The sequence below is a fragment of the Acomys russatus genome, chromosome 25 (assembly GCF_903995435.1).
Source record: "Acomys russatus chromosome 25, mAcoRus1.1, whole genome shotgun sequence".
Taxonomy (NCBI): domain Eukaryota; kingdom Metazoa; phylum Chordata; class Mammalia; order Rodentia; family Muridae; genus Acomys; species Acomys russatus.
Genome location: NC_067161.1, coordinates 9,146,696 through 9,161,740, shown reverse-complemented (window position 1 = coordinate 9,161,740; position 15,045 = coordinate 9,146,696). Strand labels below are relative to the sequence as shown.

Genomic DNA, 15,045 nt, shown 5'->3' with positions numbered 1-15,045 from the left:
GAGCATGCTTGTAATCACAGTACTTGGGAGGGTGAGGAAGGAGGATCAGCTCGGAATACACAGTGAGTTTGGTGTTAGCCAGAGTGACTTAATGACCCTGACTTAAAATTTAAAAACATAAGAAGAGTGCTAAGATGTAGATCAGTGGTTCAGAGTCTAAAAAAAAAAACAAAACAATTGAATGGTTCATTTTCAAAATAAAAGCAGCACGGGTGAGCTTAGGTCCAACTATGACCAGAGAACACCGGACCCCTGCTGGCAGGCTACTTGCTACTACCATCCAGACCGTTAATCTAACTACCACCCCCGCCTCCCCCAACTAAACGTTTGGAGTGGAAAATTACCAATAGCCAAGGTTGCCAAGTGATCTGCAGACATGAGAAGGTCATGTACCTGATAAGCTTTAACCCCAAAACAGGATGTAAACCATAGATGAGCCCACTCACGGTTTTTGTTGAAGAAAATGCAATGATAAAAAGAGAAATGTGCCAGACCGTGGTGGTGCATGCCTTTAATCCCAGCACTTGGGAGGCAGAGGCAGATGGATCTCCATGAGTTCAAGCCCTTCCTGGACTACAGAGTAAGTTCCAGGACAGCCAGAGCTGTTACACAGAGAACAGCTGTCTCAAACAACAACAACAATGCCCCCAAAAAGCAAGTGGCAGAGGGAGAGACAAGATGCAGATTGTACCCTCCTGATCATGCAACCAATAAGGGCAGGGAGTGTCTTAGTCCCTGCTCTACTGCTGTGAGTGGACACCATGGCGGTGCCGCTCTTAAAAAAGAAAGCATTTAATTGGGGCTTGCTTTCTGTTCAGAGGTTTAGTTCATTGTCCTATGACTCTGGCATCACCAGCATTTTGTGATGGGGTCCAGGCCTGCATGAGGACAAGGCCTGAAGCAGGGTGAATTCAAGATCGGAAAGGGAGGAATGAGTCGAGCACTGGCATGGAGGGAGTGATTGACTGGCAGTCAGAGAACTTCTTTCTTTATACAGAACAGGCAGGGTTAAATGCACATTGTTCCAAAACATAGATCGTATCGTTTTTGCTCTCAGACACGTGTTTTAACTTCCTCTTGGTCATAAGTTTAGTCATCATTGATAACCCGTGACAGAACAGACTTATCTTTTACAGCCATTTTTCCTGCATCAACCCCATAGCCCAACTTTTAAGAATCATGTGTAGTTTTAAGGGCACTAGACAGAAAGAAAAATCTCCGAATATGGCTCTCTCAACAACAAGCATGCGCCTAACACTCTAGGGACCAAGGTTGATGCGGGCACAGTATGGATCAGACTTGTGAACTATCTAGAAGAAATTGTCTGCTGTCCTTTTCTAATCCAGTGAGTTTAGATGCCCCCGAAGACAAGGCCAACCCTTTCGGACGGTCCAGACTCCAGCACCAGCGCATTAGGAAACATTTATTAATGCATATACATATTAATGCATGCCAGAAGAGGGCATTAGGTCACATTATAGATGGTTGTGAGCCACCATGTAGTTGCTGGGAATTGAACTCAGGACCTCCGGAGGAGCAGTCAGTGCTCTTAACCTCTGAGCCATCTCTCCAGCCCTGTAAGCAGCTTTCGGTACAACTTAAATACATATGTGAATGTATATATACAGGCCACTTAAAGGGAAACTTTAATTTGTTTTTGTTGCCAGTTCATAGCTGGAAGCTAACAATGAGCTTTTGGGGAAATTTTACTTTGATTTTTGCGTGAATTTGGTTCTTTATAGTTTATCCCAAATTGCTTCATTGAGGAGTGGTCAGGTTTACTTTTCAAGATACAGGTAGGTATACATTTGATTAGCTTTAAAAAAAACAAACAACAACAACAAAAACTAAAAAGCTTTGGTCTGCAGGGGAACCAGTGTGTGACCTGGGGTCCTGTTTCTACATAAAGCGTGACTTGTTTTCTCACGGGCCAGACTTGCTGCACGGTGAAGTGTGCTTTGGGCACAGATTTAACTTGGCTAAGATGGGGTACTTCCTTGGCCAACACTCAAAATTTAAATTAGGTTAATTTCCTTTTTCCGAATGACTTGTAACATTACAGCCATCTATGCTTTGATAACTGCCACCACTCAGTTAAGCCTGATAAGGCTTTCTGATTTTAAATTGTGAAGTGACTATAGATAATGTCTTGAGTGCAAGCATGCACATGTGCATAGAAATGGAGAGGGTACATGAGTTTCTATAGATAATGTCTTGAGTGCAAGCACCTACAGCATCTACATAGCAGTTCATAACCACCCGTAACTCCAGTTCTAGAGGATGCAGCACCCTCTTCTGGCCTCTGCAGGCACACAATGCACATATGTACATACAGGCAAGCACACTCACACACACACAAAAATTTTTAAAATGTCATAATAAAATTTAGTGAACCCTTGACTTTGTGTAACCAATACAAAGCAATATAAATCTACGGGTTTTACTATCTTTTTAAAGTTTATTTCTTTGTTTTTCATTTCACTTACGCAGTTAGTTTTAAAAGGGGGTATTTCTGTATTTGTGTATGTCCACATGTGGGTGTGCATGGCTGAGCTCACAGGTGTCCAGGCGAAGAGGGCACTGAGTGCCTTCCTCTGTAACTTGGCTGCCTATTTTTTTTCCTCTCCCTACATCTGAGGCTTCTGTTTGTCCTGATAAGCAGGAAGCCAACAAGCCTTAGTGATCTTCCCATCCCTGCCCCCTCACAGCTGAGATTATAGGCTTGGGGTGGTAGTGGTGGTGGTGCCGCCTTGCTCGTCACATGGGTATTAGGATCTGAATTTCTGTCCTGGTGATTGCAAGCAAGAGCTCTTAACTGCTGAGCCATTTCTCCAGCCCCTTGTTTATTTTTTGAGATCTGGTCTTAAGCTGTGCAGGCTGGCCTTGAACTCCCTACGGAGTTGAGAATGTTAATGTGCTCCCGATCTGTCTGCTCCCCCTCCACAGTGCTAGGATTCCAGGCATTTGCCCTCATACCTGGCTCCTCTCTTTTATATTTGAGATGCTGTGCTCAATATGCATGCGGCTTGACAAATGAAGAGATAAGCATTTTGCTTAAAGAAATTTTCTCACTGGGAGGCACACTCCTGATAAATGGAGCATCACCAGCCAGAAGCCCTGTGGGCTGTTTCCTTCTACCAACAAAGATCAGTTTTCACGTGTAGCCTTGATCTCCTGTATACAGTCCTCAGGGAATAGCCACTTTCCTCAACATAACTAGGAAATTCAGTCAAATAATTTTTATTTATTTAGTGTGTGTGTATGTGTGTGTGTGTGTGTGTGTGTGTGTGTGTGTGTGTGTGTCGGGGGTCGGGGGATGTCTGTGTGTCACAGTGTGAGTGTGGAGGTGAGAACATACAGAGTCAGTTCTCTCCTTCCATTGTGTGGGGCCCTGAGATTGAGCTCCATCTTGGCAGCAAGCACCTTTTCCTATAGAGGGTTTTCATCAGCCTCTCATCCAAAAATTTTTCTCACTTGTTAGAGAGACAGAAGGCAGAAAGAGAGGCTTGGTCTGATCTTAGCCAGGGCCATGTTTATTCATGGTGAGGAGGCATTTTTGTTACCTCCATGTGTGAATGGCCAAGATGCCCCACTGAAGAAAGGATACGGCCTCTTATAGGGGTAAAAATGACTTTTAAGTCCGCAAGGGAAGCTGGGAAGTGTGGAAACTATCATCACAATAGCTTGAAATTTATCTTAGAGCTCCGAAAAAGAAGTTCTTAGACTCCAATAAAAGTGCGAGTTCACTTTCATAAGGGAAAAACACAGTTCAGGTAACTTGACATAGCTATGTCCTACTAATTTTTAGACTCCTTAAGCGACTCCTCAAGGGCTCCGATCCTTTCCAGGCCCCGCCCCTCTGTTCAGACCCCGCCCCCATCTTCTCGACCCCGCCTTATCCAAGGCCCCGCCTCCTATTTTACTGTAGCCCTTCACCACCCTAGGGTCTGCGGCTGCGCACTGTGAGGCTTGCGGGTCACATGCCCGGCCCCCGCGGGCCAAGATGGCGGCGTGCTACGTGGCGCTGCTGGCTCTGTCGCTGCTGCTGCCGGTGCTGCTGCTGGGCTTGTGGAAGCGTGGGCGGCAGGCGGCTAGGGCCCGGCACGTAGTCGTCGTGGTGCTGGGAGACGTGGGCCGCAGCCCCCGCATGCAGTACCACGCGCTGTCACTGGCCCAGAGCGGCTTCTCCGTGACGCTGCTGGGGTTCTACAGTGAGTGGCCGGGACCTGGGAGGGAGGCTTACCCGGGAGCTTTGGCTCTCCCGGCTCTGAGGCCAGAGGCGGCAGCGGCTGTGCCTCTCTCCTGCCTGTCCTGGTCTGCACCGCTGCTTTTTGGTGTCTGACAGCGGACTGCGTCGGCCGCAGTTTGCCAGACGTGAGGACTACAAAGAGATCGGTTGTAAGGTCTCACTTAATTCTCTTAGGTTGTGCAGAGAGACTGGTGCTGGAACCCAGGTGTGTGAGACCTCAGTGCTGGTCACTACTTCCTGTCATGCTGCCTTTGTCACTGAGTGTCATGACAGGCAATATGCTTCTCTATCCGGCTGCAGAGCTTTTCTAGCTGGGGCTATCTCTCTTGTTCCCCAAGGTGTCCACTCCCTCACTATGACCCATGTTGATGATTTTTGCAGGCGTTCCCTCTCGCTATGCAGCTTCTAGCCGGTCTGGACCGCACTATGTAGACCAGAGTGCCTTGAACTCACAGAGATCCACTAGCCTTTGCCTTTAGAGTGCTGGGATTAAAGGTGTGCACCACTAAGCTCCGCAGGTGACCAGCCTTTTGACAGGGCGATATGAAATCTACCATTATTCGTCAGGGGGCATTCGTAACTATCTCGGACACATGCTGGGCATCTCAGATTGTATCTGCTAATTTAGGGGGTGGCCCAGCTCCATCTAAGGGAAAGTGGGATAGCTTTTATTGGTCCCTGTGAGGAGTGCTATCCCAGCATTGACGCTGTCTCTGCCATCCAGGAGTCTACTTGTCATCAATTGAATTGAGTCCCTATTTGCATGCCGGTCATCAAGTTAAAGAAAGTGGATATAGGGACTGGAGAGATGGCTCAATGGTTAAGAGCATTTACTGCTCTCCCAGAGGTCTTGAGTTCAATTCCCAGCACCCACATGGTGGCTCACAACCGTCTATAATGTGATCTGGTGCCCTCTTCTGGCCTTCAGGTGTACATGCAGGCAGAGCACTGTATACATAATAATAAATAAATCTTAAAAAAAAAAAAAGTGGATATGATGAATGCCTTTGGAGGGCACTGGGGACCAGAGAGGGTTTGATAAGTGTTATCTCTTTCCACCTTGCTTATTTGAGACAGGGGTTTGCTTTGTAGCACGTGCCGATGTCGAACACCTTGTCCTGTCTTATCCTTCCACGCACTGGAATTACAGATGTGAAGGTACACGCCCAGCTGGCTGTAACTTTGATGGCTGCTTCTGATACCTGATGCCTGCACATTTGCATTTGCAGACTCCAAGCCTCGGGATGAGCTCTTGCAGAGTGATAGGATTCAGGTTGTGAAGTTGACAGAGCTGCAGAGTCTGGGAGGTAGGACCAGGCAAATCCAGGTTCCCGACTGGGGGGTCGGTCGGTGGGCCGGAGAGGTGTTTGTGTTTTGGGGAGACGAGGGGACTAGCAGACTGCCAAGATCTCCTTGTAGAGATGGGTGTTTTCTGACTTGCAGCCGGGCCCCGGATTTTCCAGTATGGAGTCAAAGTTGTATTTCAGGCAGTGTACTTGCTGTGGAAGTTGGTGTGCACAGACCCTGCGGCCTACATCTTCCTCCAGGTATGTGTTAGCTGCTGCCTCCTTCTGTGAGAACACCTGGTAGCACTTCACTTACGGGCTTTTTAAAAACGCACACATTGGGTTATGGCTCAATGAGGTCCTGGGTTTGATTTCTGGTCCATACACATAATGTACACATTATTAACGATATTGAATACTTCTGTGTGCCTAAAGTATAAAAAACATGAGGGCTGTTGCCCTCATGAACTTTGCAACATCTGTGGCTACCTGTCCAAGACCAACACAAGGTCTAGTCTGTCAACATTTTAGCCTGGGTAGGGGAGGAATTCATGAGGATGCCATCCTCAGCTGAGGAGCTGTTGATGGTTGTTGGGGGTGGGGGTCACTTTTCTTCCCCAGTGTATCCACTAATAAATTGTCCATTCTCCAGTAAAAAAACAAACAAACCCACACCTATGTTCATATAAGCAAAAGCAACTCTAATTAAACTTAGTCACTAAGGGGGGGGGGATGGAAATAGGAAAGGGAGCAGCAGCTGGGAAGAAAAAGGGAAACGGGAATTATTGAAAGGTTGGGAGGAGGCAAGAAAGGGTAGTGGGGGAGGGATCAAAATACACCATATACAATCATGGGACTCACAAATGATAAATGCAATGATACTGGAAAAACAAATAATTATGAGTGTAGAGGTTGTGGGAGAATGGCTCAGTACTTGCTGGCTGTTCTTGCAGAGGACCCGGGTTCAGTTCCCAGCATCTACAATGGGCACTTACGACTGTCTGTAACTCAAGTTCCAGGGGACCCAGCCAGCACCTTCCTCTGGTCCTCAGGCTTGTGTGGCAAATCGCCTTAACTCAAGTGCTCTCCGGTGTTGATGATTTTGGGGTTTCCAGCTTAGGTAGTTTGGTTTCTTTCTTTCTTTTTGGTAGTTTGGCTTCTTTTTAACTTCTTACTCTCTTTTTTGTTTTGTTCTGATGATGGGGTGTCTTCCTTCTGCCCATTGGCTGATGAGAGCCTTGTAGATCATGGTCTCTTTGCTGTGTGGGCCCTGGTCTCTGCTTCCTCCACTGCCTCCAAGTCTCTCTTTCCTAGAACCCCCCAGCTCTGCCTGCCATTGCTGTCTGCTGGTTTGTGTGCTGTGTTTGCGGGAGCAAACTGGTCATCGACTGGCACAACTACGGCTACTCCATCATGGGCTTGGTACATGGGCCCCGGCACCCCATTGTGCTGCTGGCCAAGTGGTGAGAGGGTCTGGGCGCTTCCCCTGAGTCCTCATTAGGGTGGGGGGTGGGGAGAGAAGGGCACGGGGAAGCAGGCCCCTTGGCTCCACTCTGACCCTGGCTGCTCTGGGGTCAGCTGGCTGCGACCTCTCCCTGCTGGAATTCGTTGTTTGTGGGACCAGCACATCAGGCAGCCTCTGACTCACAGAGGAGCAGCTTCGTGCCAGGCTCCAGGCCAGGCCCTGTGTCTCCCACTCTGTCTCCATCATCCCTAGTTATGGTCCACTGTACAAATTAGGAGAATGGACTGAGAGTGATGCCGCCTCTGGCTGCACAGGACGCAGGTCAGGCCGCAGGTCAGGACTCAGCCCATCCCAGGGGTTCCATCTCAGAGCCTTCTCCATACCTGGAGGGAAGAAGAGGCTGCGGTACTGTGGTGGTAGCTATGCTCTTTCTCACTCTGTTGCCTACGCTGGCTTTGAACTTATGGCTACCCTCCAGCCTCAGCTGCTTACACTTTGGAATCACAGGCACAATACACCACACTCAGTTTAGCAATCCTACTTTTTTTTTCTTCTTGAGACAAGGTTTCTCTGGGAAACCTTGAGCTGTTCTGGAACTCTCTCTGAAGACCAGGTTGGCCTCGAACTCACAGAGATCTACCTGCCTCTGCCTCCTGAGTGCTGGGACTTAAGGTGTGTGCTACTACACCCTGCCCTACTTTTATGTATTTTCTGTAATTACTTTTTTTCTGGTTTATTTTTCTTTTTAAAAATTACTTAAAACAGCTGGGTGGTAGTGGTGGTGCATGCCTTTAATTCCAGTGCTTGGGAGGGAGAGGCAGGTAAATCTCTTGAGTTTCAAGGCCAGCCTGGCTACACAGAGAAACCCTGTCTCAACAAACAAACAAACAAACAAACATTATTTTGTATATGGATGCTTTGCATGTTTGTGTACCATGTGTTTGTCTGGTACCTGTGGAGGACAAAAGATGGCATCAGATCCCCTGGGGTTAGATTTATAGGTGGTTGTGAGCAGCCTTGTGGGTGTAGGGAATTGAGCCCTGGTCCTATGGAAGAGCAGCCAGTGCTGAGCTATTTCTCAGGCCCTAAATTTGTTTTTTGAGTCTTACTTATTGTAGGCTGGTTTTTATCTACCTCCCAAGTCCTGGGATTACAGGTGTGCACTGCCACACTTCTTTTCTGATGTTCTGGGATTACAGGTGTGCACTGCCACACTTGTTTTCTGATGTGCTGGGGGATGGAACCCAGGACTTTGATGCATTATAGGCAAGTGCTGAGCTACATTCCTGCTTGTGTACGTACACACACACACACACACACACACACACACACACACACACACACAGACACACACACACGAGACAGTATCTATCATAGGCTGGCCTCAAACTCCCTGATTATCACAGGATGACCTTGAACTTGCCTTTTCCTCCTGAGCATTTGGTATAGACATACGCAACTATGCCCCATTTTTTAGTCCTAGAGGTGGAACCTGGGCCTTGAGCTTGCCGGGCAAGCACTCTCCCAGCTGAGCCATACTCCAGCCTGTAGCTTAGGAACCCTGACTTGCTCTCCCTTTTGCTTGCCCTCTTGGGATGAAGCCTTACCACTAACTACAGTGAGAGAGAGCTGCAGCCCGAAGGTCCAGGATGGCTGAGACTTGGTTAAGGGGCCCTCACTGGGTTTCTCTTCTGTTGCATGAGACTAGGTTTGTGGGGATTGTTTCCTTTTACAGTAACTGTGTGTAAGCTGAACAGTGAGAGGAAAGGAAAGGTTGAAAGGGTAACTTTCAGGGAGCTCAGGGCCCCATTCTGACAGGTTCAAGGGGGTCCCAGCTCCTTTCCACCATATAGAGGTTGGGGGTGGCATCTAGGCTTCTCCCAGGTTCTGTGCTGATTCCCCAGGACATTTTGTAGGTATGAGAAGTTCTTCGGGCGCCTGTCCCACCTGAACCTGTGTGTGACCAGTGCGATGCGGGAGGACCTGGCCGAGAACTGGCGTGTCAGGTATGCAGGGCCCGGGATGCCCTCAGCCCATGTGGGATGAGAGCTGCAGCACCTGCTCTGCTGTGTTGAAGTCCTCAGGCCCTGGGAGATGGTTACTGGTGTAAAGAAGCTAAGGAGGAGGCAGCCCGCCTCTTTCCCTCACGGCTGTGTGGCCTACGGCATTTTGGGCTAAATATCTGCACCACTCTAAGGAATTCTTAAGTTTCTTGTCTCTTGGATTTCCTCAAGCCCCCTTGCTTTTTAGGATCTTGCTGTGTCCTCTTGCTTAGGTTTTTGTTTTTTTTCTCTGCCCACTGCCGTCTTACATCAGGGCTGTGACTGTCTACGACAAGCCAGCATCTTTCTTTAAGGAGACGCCCCTGACCCTGCAGCACGAGCTCTTCCTGAGGCTGAGCCGCACGTACTCTCCTTTCCAGAGCTGGTATGTCTTCCTTCTGTCTGCTGTGCTGGTCTCCTGCAGTCTGGTGGGTCTCCTTCTGAGGCAGCAGACTAAGGCTGTGGCCTGCCACCTAGTGCTGGAATACAGCCCACACATTCGCCTCTGTATTGTTGGTAGCTGCTGGAAGCCCCTTGCACTTGAGAGGCTGAGGCAGGAGGATTGTTAAGTCTGAGGCCAGCCTGGGCTACATAGCAAGCCCTTATCTTACCTTAAAAGCAGTGCTGCTCCCAAGTTGCAGGAGTGGACCTGGGTTTCACTACAGGCTGTGGTCCACAAAGCCTGAGGTATCTACTCTCTGGTCATTTAAGATACTGCCTGCTGAGCTCTGTACTACCTTGTCCAGCTGCCAGTGGGTTCTTGTGGAGCATGGCACCTAGGTGTCCCCTGGATGTCTCAGTGGGCAGAGAAGGTACCTGTTACAGCTTTGCCCATGCCTGCTGTATGCTCTTGGGTACTGAGCATGGCTGCTAGGAGGTGGGTCAGTACACCTCCACTGGAGTGGGGAGCCTGTGGAGGTGACACTGAGTGGTGGAGTGGGTGTTGTTCCTGTAACTCTGTGCCAATAACCAGGATCTATGAGGTCAGTAGGGTGCCAACATGGCTGGGAGCCTGTGCACGATGTCTAGTATTTCCTCTCTTTGGTTTTTTTTTTTTTTTTTTTTTCAGCTCAGAGCCCTCAGACCCCAACATAGAGAGGTCGGCCTTCACTGAGAAGGACTGTCAGAGCGGGGTGGTGAGACATCTGCATGGGCGGCCAGCACTGCTTGTGAGCAGTACTAGCTGGACAGGTCTGCCTGCCCCCCAGCACCTGGGGTGTGTGCCCAGCCTGTGTGCCTAGCTTGCTCTGGGATCCAGGAATGGCTGTATGAGGAGGGTGGGAGGATGGGAGGCAGCCCATGACCCCTCCTCTCTCTTCTCTCCCTCTAGAGGACGAGGACTTCTCCATCCTGCTGGGGGCACTAGAAAGTAGGTGTGTGGTGCATTAGCAGCTCAGCTTGTGAGGGGGCTGCTGTTAGGCACTCACCTGGCCTTTTGTCGCAGTCCTGTCATGTGGTCCTGCCCCTGGTGTCAAGGGTGGGCTAGTAAGGGAGGGCACGGTCACAGTATTTTGAGACTAGCAGCCCCCCTGGTGAGCAGCCTCCCCATTTCACTTACCGTCTTATTTTTCCTTGTTTTTATGTCTTTTTTAAACACAGAGTTTGAGCAGCTAACACTCGGTGAAGACAGCCTTCCTTCCCTAGTCTGTGTGATAACAGGTGCTGTTGGGAGCCCCGTGTCCTCCTTTTAGATGGGTGGAGGGTGGTGGAAGACCGGGCACGTGGCCTTGCAGGACCTCTGCAGGACACTGTCTTGTTAATCATAACCTCAATTCTCCAGGAAGTTTCTCTCTTCCTCCCAAGGTCTTGCCCATGTTGGGCAAGTGGTCTCCCACCCAGCTGTACCTCCATTTGTCTTTTTATTTTTCTATGGGTAGAGACAGGGTCTTACGTGTTGTCCAGACTGGCCTCGAGCCCACTCTGTATCCACACAGGCCTTGAGTTGGGACAGGCCTGTGCCACCAGGCCCTCAGGGTAGTGTTTCTACATCCCCCTGATAGACAGGGAGCCTGAGGCCCAGAAAGGACTCAAGAGTGTGATTTAGACTGAACTCTCCCCTTTGCCAGTGGATTTCCAGCTTCTGTAGTTTAGAAGTAGTGTGTCCTCTGTTCAGTCACAGGGCTAGGCAGCCACCTCCTCTGCTCCCTTGCAGCCAGGTTTCCATGGGACCCTGTGGGGTCCCTGGCATGCTAAGAATAGTGTCTGACATGTGCTGCATGTGGAGATGCTGTGTCCATTTTGCTGGCACCTTAGCATTTTTACTAGACCCTTTTACAGTCTGCAGCCCTGTGATAGCTGGCAGGGGTGTGCTCAGTGTCCTGACCATGGCATGCCAGGGCCTGATGGGGCCACTGGTGGGTGTGGTCCTGGGAAAAGGTTGTCAAGTGCTAGTTGGAGTAGCAGGACCTGGTTACCAGCAGTGATGGGAGAGTGACTTTTCTTCTCTGTGAAGGGAAGGGGCCTCTAAGAGAACACTACCGTCACCTCATCAGCCAGAAGCACTTTCGTCATGTCCAGTTCTGCACCCCATGGCTCGAGGCCGAGGACTACCCGCTGCTTCTAGGTGAGAGGGCAGGCTCCATGGGGAGGACAGAAGACAGACAGAGAGGATGTTACTGTTTTTCCCTAATCTTTGAGACAGGATCCAGCGTAGCCTTGTGTTCGCAGCAGTCTCCTGCCTCAGCCCAGAGTGCTGGGATCACAGGCATGGGCCACCATGTCTGGCGTTCCCTTCTTTTCTCTCTTTGAGTAAGGTTTCACTATACAGTTCAAGCTGGCCTCCAGCTTGTACAATCCTCCTGTCTCAGCCTCCACACTGCTGGGCTTGCATGAGTGTGCCACTCCATCCAGCTGATACCTGATTTTTGCTGGATTTATTGTAGATTTGGTTTGATTTTTTTCCCCTTGTTTCAGGTCTTTATTTTCTGAGACAGAGACTCTGTAGATGAGGTCTACCTGCCTCCTGAGTGCTGGGGTTAAAGGCCTGCACCACTACCGCGTGGTTGCCCACCCCACATTTTTTTAGATTGATTGATTATGTATACAGTGCTCTGTCTGCATATACACCGGTAGGCCAGCAGAGGTCACCAGACCTCATTATAGATGGTTGTGAGCCACCATGTGGTAGCTGGGAATTGAACTCAGGACCTCTGGAAGAACAGTCAGTGCTCTTAACCTCTGAGCCATCTCTCCAGCCTCCCACTCTACATTTTAAATCTTGAGTTCTTTTAAAAGTTATTCTGGGTGGCACATGCCTATAATCTCAGCACTCAGGGAGACAGAGGCAGAAGGATCTATGTGAGTTCAAGGCAGTCTGGTTTACAAAGCGAGTCCAGGACAGTCAAGGCTACACAGAGAGACCCTGTCTCAAACAAACAAACAAACAAAGATTAATCCAGTAAATACATATAACAAAAATTGCCACTTTATCTAGTCATTCATTCACTTACTGTGTGTGGGGATGGAGGGCGTAGATGGGGGATGACACATTTGTGCCATAGCAAGTATGTGGCCATCAGAGGACAAAGAGGAGTTGGCTCTTGCTTCCACTATGGGTGCAGAAGCGGACCTCAGGTTGTCAGGCTCGGCAGCAAGCACCTTCACCTGCTAAGCCAATCTTGTCAGCCCTTCACTAGCCATTTGTTTGGTTTTTTGGAGACAGGGTTTCTCTGTGTAGCCCTGGCTGTCCTGAAACTCACTCTATACCAGGCTGGCTTCGAACTCAGAGATCTACGTCCTCTGCCTCCCAAGTGCTGGGATTAAAGGTGTGGGTCATTTTTAAGTGGTCACTGGGTAGTGTTCTTGACAAAGCCAGGAACCACAGGCATAGCCAGAAACCACTGATCACAGTGACTGCCTGGGAATTTTCTCTTTGAAAATGAATTATGGGGACTTAGACCCCCTACACATATGTAGCAGCAGATGTTCAGCTTGGTGGTCATGTGGGTTCCCTAACAACGGGAATAGAGGCTCTATGTTGCCTGCCTTTGGACCCCTTTTCCCTAGCTGTCTGGGAGAGGATGCACTTAGTCCTGCTGTGATTTGAGGTGCCACGGTGGGTTGGTACCCCTTGGGGGCCTCCCACTTTTCTGAGAAGGAGTTGGAGGGATGGGGATGGGACTGGGAGGAGGGGAAGGGGGGCTGGGATCAAGCTGTAAAGTGACTAAATTAAAAAGAAAAGAAAATGAGTTATGGCTAAGTGGAAACAATGAATCAATAAAAGTTAAAACAAACTTTAATCATTAGGCACTGTGAGAGAGGACACAGTGGTCAGCCATGTTTTTGCCTCTGGTTAGACTGCCTGGCTCCTTGATCAGCTTATGCCATTTGTGTTTGGGGACAGTCTTAGGGTTTCCACTCCTTGCCTAGGGCTCGCTGCACAGGCCTGGAAGAACATGTCTTAGTGTCCTGATATGCCTGTCTCTGCAGGGTCAGCGGACCTGGGTGTCTGTCTGCACACGTCTTCCAGTGGTCTGGACCTGCCCATGAAGGTGGTGGACATGTTTGGGTGCTGCTTGCCCGTGTGTGCCGTGAACTTCAAGTGGTAGGAGCGGACACCAAGCCTTAGGGGGCATATTCTAGATGGGCAGCCGGGGCCTGTGGTTCCACTGAGCCCTAGTGAACTTCAGTCAGCTTGATGCATCCACACCATAGTGTGTCCACGCCATGCCACACGTAGTTAGGATGCAAAACGTAGTTAGGGTGTTGCAGATAGCAGTACATGTCTGCAGTCGAGAGGCAGAAGCGAGAGCTTCCCTGAGCTTGAAACCAGCCTGTACTACACGAGTTCCTGTCTAGGGGAACAATCTAGCAAGAGTGTGTCAATGTGTCTGTATCAACACATGGCTTTCTTCTTATCCCTGTGCCACTGATGGGTATTAGATGTGATCTAGAGAGGATGTGAAGCCTAGCGTAGGGTTCATGTGGGTCATATGCAAATACAGCAGTTTACATACGGGACTTGGGCATCTGTGGATATACAAGGGGTTCACGGAGTGAGTCCTGCACAGAGAGAGGGACGGTATGGCTGGAGCTGGCTCAGGTTAGCATTCTCCTCAGGCCCATGCTGTGAGAAGGGAAGGGGCCAGTCACCTGCAGTTGCCCCGTTTACATCTCTATTCTGTGGCTGAGCTCTCATAATTGGATGGGGTTGTCCACACCAGTGCAGTTCTGGGCTCAACTTTCCCTGGCCAGAGCGGATGTGAGCATGGAAGCTGCAGCCTCTGGCTGGGAAGTTCAGGATGTGAAACTTGTGTGAGTCAAGTTAAGGGCTTGTTAGGGTCCAACCTCCCAGTGACTCTGAAAAGCTATGCTTAATGTGTGGCACCAAATACAGGCTTGTTGGGACCCTGGCTCTCAGGCTGGAGTGGAGAAACCACAGCAGCCACCTTGGCACAGGGATGGTTTTGACATGAGCTCTTGTAGGCTTTTCTATCCAAATACCCCATCTCAGGACACTGAGGCCAACCTGCCATTCTTGATGGCAGTGTCACCTGAGGGGGGGGTCTGAAGTCCCTTGTTCTCTCTGCAGTCTGCATGAGCTCGTACGACATGGGGAGAATGGCCTGGTCTTCAAGGATGCCGAAGAGCTGGCAGCTCACCTGCAGGTAGGGGGCCTCCTCCCTGTGGGGATTGGGAGTCTGAAGCCTGCCATTGAGCCAGCCCCCTGACCCCTGTTCCCATGTGGGGATAGCTGTGGTGGGACTCTGGGGTGTAGAGGAAAGGTGGGGGGAGGGAGCAGAGGTCTGCAAGGTAGCCTCTGAGCCAGTCACTCTCACTGCCAGGGGCTGGGAGAATCAGCACAAATAGACATACCTCTGCTACCTGCTGAGCCCATACTCCAGCAAAGATGGGAGCTGTGCTGCCCTTTAGGGAGGATGGGGGGCAAGGGGGCTTCTGCAGAGGGTGTGTCTCTAAAACTTATGTCCTCTCATTTCTGACAAGGGGCTTGTTCTGTACTGGTCCCTGTCCCTAAGTCCTTGTGAGAACTCTGCAACTCTATCC

The 15,045-nt window shown here is 49.8% G+C and overlaps 1 protein-coding gene across 1 annotated transcript; it reads left to right on the top strand.

Moving 5' to 3' along the window:
• The first annotated feature begins 3,987 nt into the window (after nucleotides 1-3,987).
• Nucleotides 3,988-14,711, top strand: Alg1 (ALG1 chitobiosyldiphosphodolichol beta-mannosyltransferase). The gene is made up of 12 exons (XM_051168102.1): nucleotides 3,988-4,211; nucleotides 5,479-5,556; nucleotides 5,693-5,796; nucleotides 6,850-6,998; nucleotides 8,917-9,006; nucleotides 9,317-9,427; nucleotides 10,112-10,233; nucleotides 10,373-10,411; nucleotides 10,642-10,701; nucleotides 11,495-11,605; nucleotides 13,471-13,585; nucleotides 14,573-14,711. The coding sequence occupies exons 1-12, from the start codon at nucleotides 4,004-4,006 to the stop codon at nucleotides 14,709-14,711; spliced, it is 1,326 nt and encodes a 441-aa protein (XP_051024059.1). The 5' UTR covers nucleotides 3,988-4,003.
• The last annotated feature ends 334 nt before the right edge of the window (nucleotides 14,712-15,045 follow it).

What these genes read in the sequence shown, in the direction of transcription:
- Alg1 (XM_051168102.1), top strand. Translation starts at nt 4,004, where the DNA reads ATGGCGGCGTGCTACGTGGCGCTGCTGGCTCTGTCGCTGCTGCTGCCG. An exon ending in CGGCCTACATCTTCCTCCAG is followed by an intron (nt 5,797 to 6,849) that starts GTATGTGTTAGC and finishes TCTCTTTCCTAG; the next exon opens with AACCCCCCAGCTCTGCCTGC. An exon ending in TACTCTCCTTTCCAGAGCTG is followed by an intron (nt 9,428 to 10,111) that starts GTATGTCTTCCT and finishes TTTTTTTTTCAG; the next exon opens with CTCAGAGCCCTCAGACCCCA.